General features: G+C 35.6%; 1 protein-coding gene across 1 annotated transcript; it reads right to left on the bottom strand.

The window, feature by feature from the left end:
* Positions 1-311: 311 nt before the first annotated feature.
* On the bottom strand, positions 312-2,035 carry LOC112463008. The gene is made up of 2 exons (XM_025029179.1): positions 1,803-2,035; positions 312-1,452 (listed from the first exon to the last, which is right to left on the bottom strand). The coding sequence occupies exons 1-2, from the start codon at positions 1,900-1,902 to the stop codon at positions 1,214-1,216; spliced, it is 339 nt and encodes a 112-aa protein (XP_024884947.1). The 5' UTR covers positions 1,903-2,035; the 3' UTR covers positions 312-1,213.
* Positions 2,036-2,625: the final 590 nt, after the last annotated feature.

Consider the following 2,625-nt stretch of genomic DNA (forward strand, 5'->3'; position numbering starts at 1 on the left):
AATCTTTTCTCCAGTCGGAATAATCTGCTCAGGTGGTAATAAAGTAACAGGGTTGGGAAAGTTACTTTTTAAAAATAACTAGTTACAGTTATCGTTACCGAGTCAAAAAAGTAATTAGTTACAGTTACTAGTTACTGATTCTCAAAAGTAACTCGTTACAGTTACAGTTACTTAAAAAGTAACTATTAGTTACTTTTTCAGTTACTTTTTTAAAATGTTAAAACAAGATTACAGAATAAAAAGTTTAATTTTAACATGATAATTTTAAACTTAAAATTCTTAAATAAAATGTATTATATATGAAACTAAAATTATATACATATATGTATATTATAATATTATATATACATATTATACAGGGTGTCCTATGAGTCCTATGACTCGAGGTCCGGGTGTGTTATTGAAGTCATTTAGAGTTGAAATTGTTTAATAAACATTAAACATATCTCCGTAAATATTCCTAACAGAACCACAACTATTGAAAGTTAATATGAATATTTGAAACATTTTCAAATCCTTAGACTACTTTTTTTGGGGGCATATGAAGTCAGTAGTTTATACAGAACAATCTCGCAATAGGGATGAACTTGTGAACAGAATTATGGATGCAGCAACGCAAATAAGACATTCTCCTGGCATGGTGGAGCGAGCTATTAGATCACTTTTACCTTTTGAAACAGTTTTTTAGGCTTCCTGAGAGAAGCCGCTGATCAAGGCAGCGACATAGACGCACTTGACATCCCTGCTTTCACTCTCCCTTATGACGACTTGGCTACCAGACCTGTGTTTTGTCTGTCGAAGAAAGATTATTATTTTTCTTCGACAGGAGATCTGTCGGTCTCCTCAACCGACAAATCAGGCTCTTCCACATGTACCAATGGTGTTTGAGTAGCTCATCGGCTGGCAATGCATCGAAAGGAATATCCCTGATTTTGATCTCGGTGAATAGGCTTTTTAGCTGATTTGCTGATTGTTCATTGGCGCATTTATATAAAGATGATTACGCTATTTCTTTCTCAGGAATTTCTCATAAAGGTGGGAACTAGCGCACTCTCGAAGTTCAAGGATCTGCTGATCAGCTTTCTGATCACACCCACTTCACCGACATCTAGCCCTCGTTCTAGAAGGCTATCCTGATTATGCTCTTATCTTAATCGCTTGGGCGCAAGAACATAATCTTCGATCAGTGACCTTGGGTTTTTTGCCTGGGTGACTATCCGACAGATTGGAAATATTGTGGCTTAAAAAAAGACACGCTTTTACGTGTCACATGTTGACCATATCTTTCTCTCTTTGTCCTTTGTATCCGAAGAGTAGGACTTTGGGCTTTTTCAGCCTGTCCTTCTCTCTGCAGCTGCTTTTTATAACAACGTCTGGCAGTGCTGCTATAGCGAACTCGAGTTTTAGTTAGACCCGATTCCGCAACTGGGGACTCCTCTAGTCGTTCGCTCCCTAAGAAAACCATATATCTTGGAGGACTTTGTTTGAATTATTTCAATCGTTAAGGCCTCCGCACAATAAAAAATATAAAAAACAAGGAACAGATATTAGCGATTAGGACTAAAGAATCAAGAATAAAGTTGGATGCACGATGAAAAATACAGGCAACAGAAACAATGAATAACACAAGCAATAGATTTTATTGGAAGCCGTGTATTAATACTACACCAGCTTTATTCCTGATTTCTTATTTCTAATCGCTAATATCTTCTTTGTTCCTTATATTTTTCCTTGTGCGCGGGCCTTTATTGTTATTTCTGGAACAAAATGGAACTAAATTTTATTTTTCGTCCCACAAATACCGCGATCGCACGATTTCATCCGGATAGAGTCGCGAATGCCTGGAATTTGGTTCGTATTCCCGAAGGGCACACGATATCCGGGAGGCACCGTGTGTGACATAACTCCCCTTGCGCCACACAGCAATCGGTATAGTATAGCTTATACCTTGTGTGGGAAATTTCTCTTCGTAGATTGTACTCACAATCAGTTACACCTCTGAGTGCGACCTTATACCTTATACCTTTCCACCATTCCAAGATGAGATAAATAAATCTGACACATACACTATAGATCAGAGTACCTATTCTTATAGGTCTGGGTACCTATTCTTGAAATCGTTTGTTATTAAACAAATTCGTTTTTGGCGCCAATGAATGCCAGTCAGTTGGCGCCACTAATCATTGCGTGTGTAAACTTACCTTAACTATAAAAGTAACTGTATTAAAGTAACTTAAATTAGTTACAGTTACCGAAAAAATGTAACTAAGTTACCGTTACAGTTACCAAAAGAAAAATGTAACGCAGTTACCAGTAAGTTACCAAAAAAAGTAACTTGTAACGGTAACTAGTTACAAGTAACTAGTTACTTCCCAACCCTGTAAAGTAATAACTATTAACTATTTAATATTTAACTAATAAAAAGCCGTATACTATTTACTAATAATTTACCCTTATCGCGCAATTTTTACATATACGATGAGCTTGTCGAAAACACCTGCGACGTAATCTACACTAACAATAAGATTAATTATCATATTATTATTCATTTATTAATTACATATATTTATAGTTACATATATTTTTCAAATATTTCATATTTTTCATAAGAAATATGAGCATTTC

Source organism: Temnothorax curvispinosus, unplaced genomic scaffold (genome assembly GCF_003070985.1).
Source record: "Temnothorax curvispinosus isolate PA1 unplaced genomic scaffold, ASM307098v1 QBEX01000187.1, whole genome shotgun sequence".
NCBI lineage: Eukaryota > Metazoa > Arthropoda > Insecta > Hymenoptera > Formicidae > Temnothorax > Temnothorax curvispinosus.

Coding starts and splice junctions, on each gene's coding strand:
- LOC112463008 (XM_025029179.1), bottom strand. CDS start 1,902: ATGTCACACACGGTGCCTCCCGGATATCGTGTGCCCTTCGGGAATACG. Junction 1,453..1,802: donor GATGAAATCGTGCGATCGCG/GTATTTGTGGGA, acceptor TGGTTTTCTTAG/GGAGCGAACGACTAGAGGAG.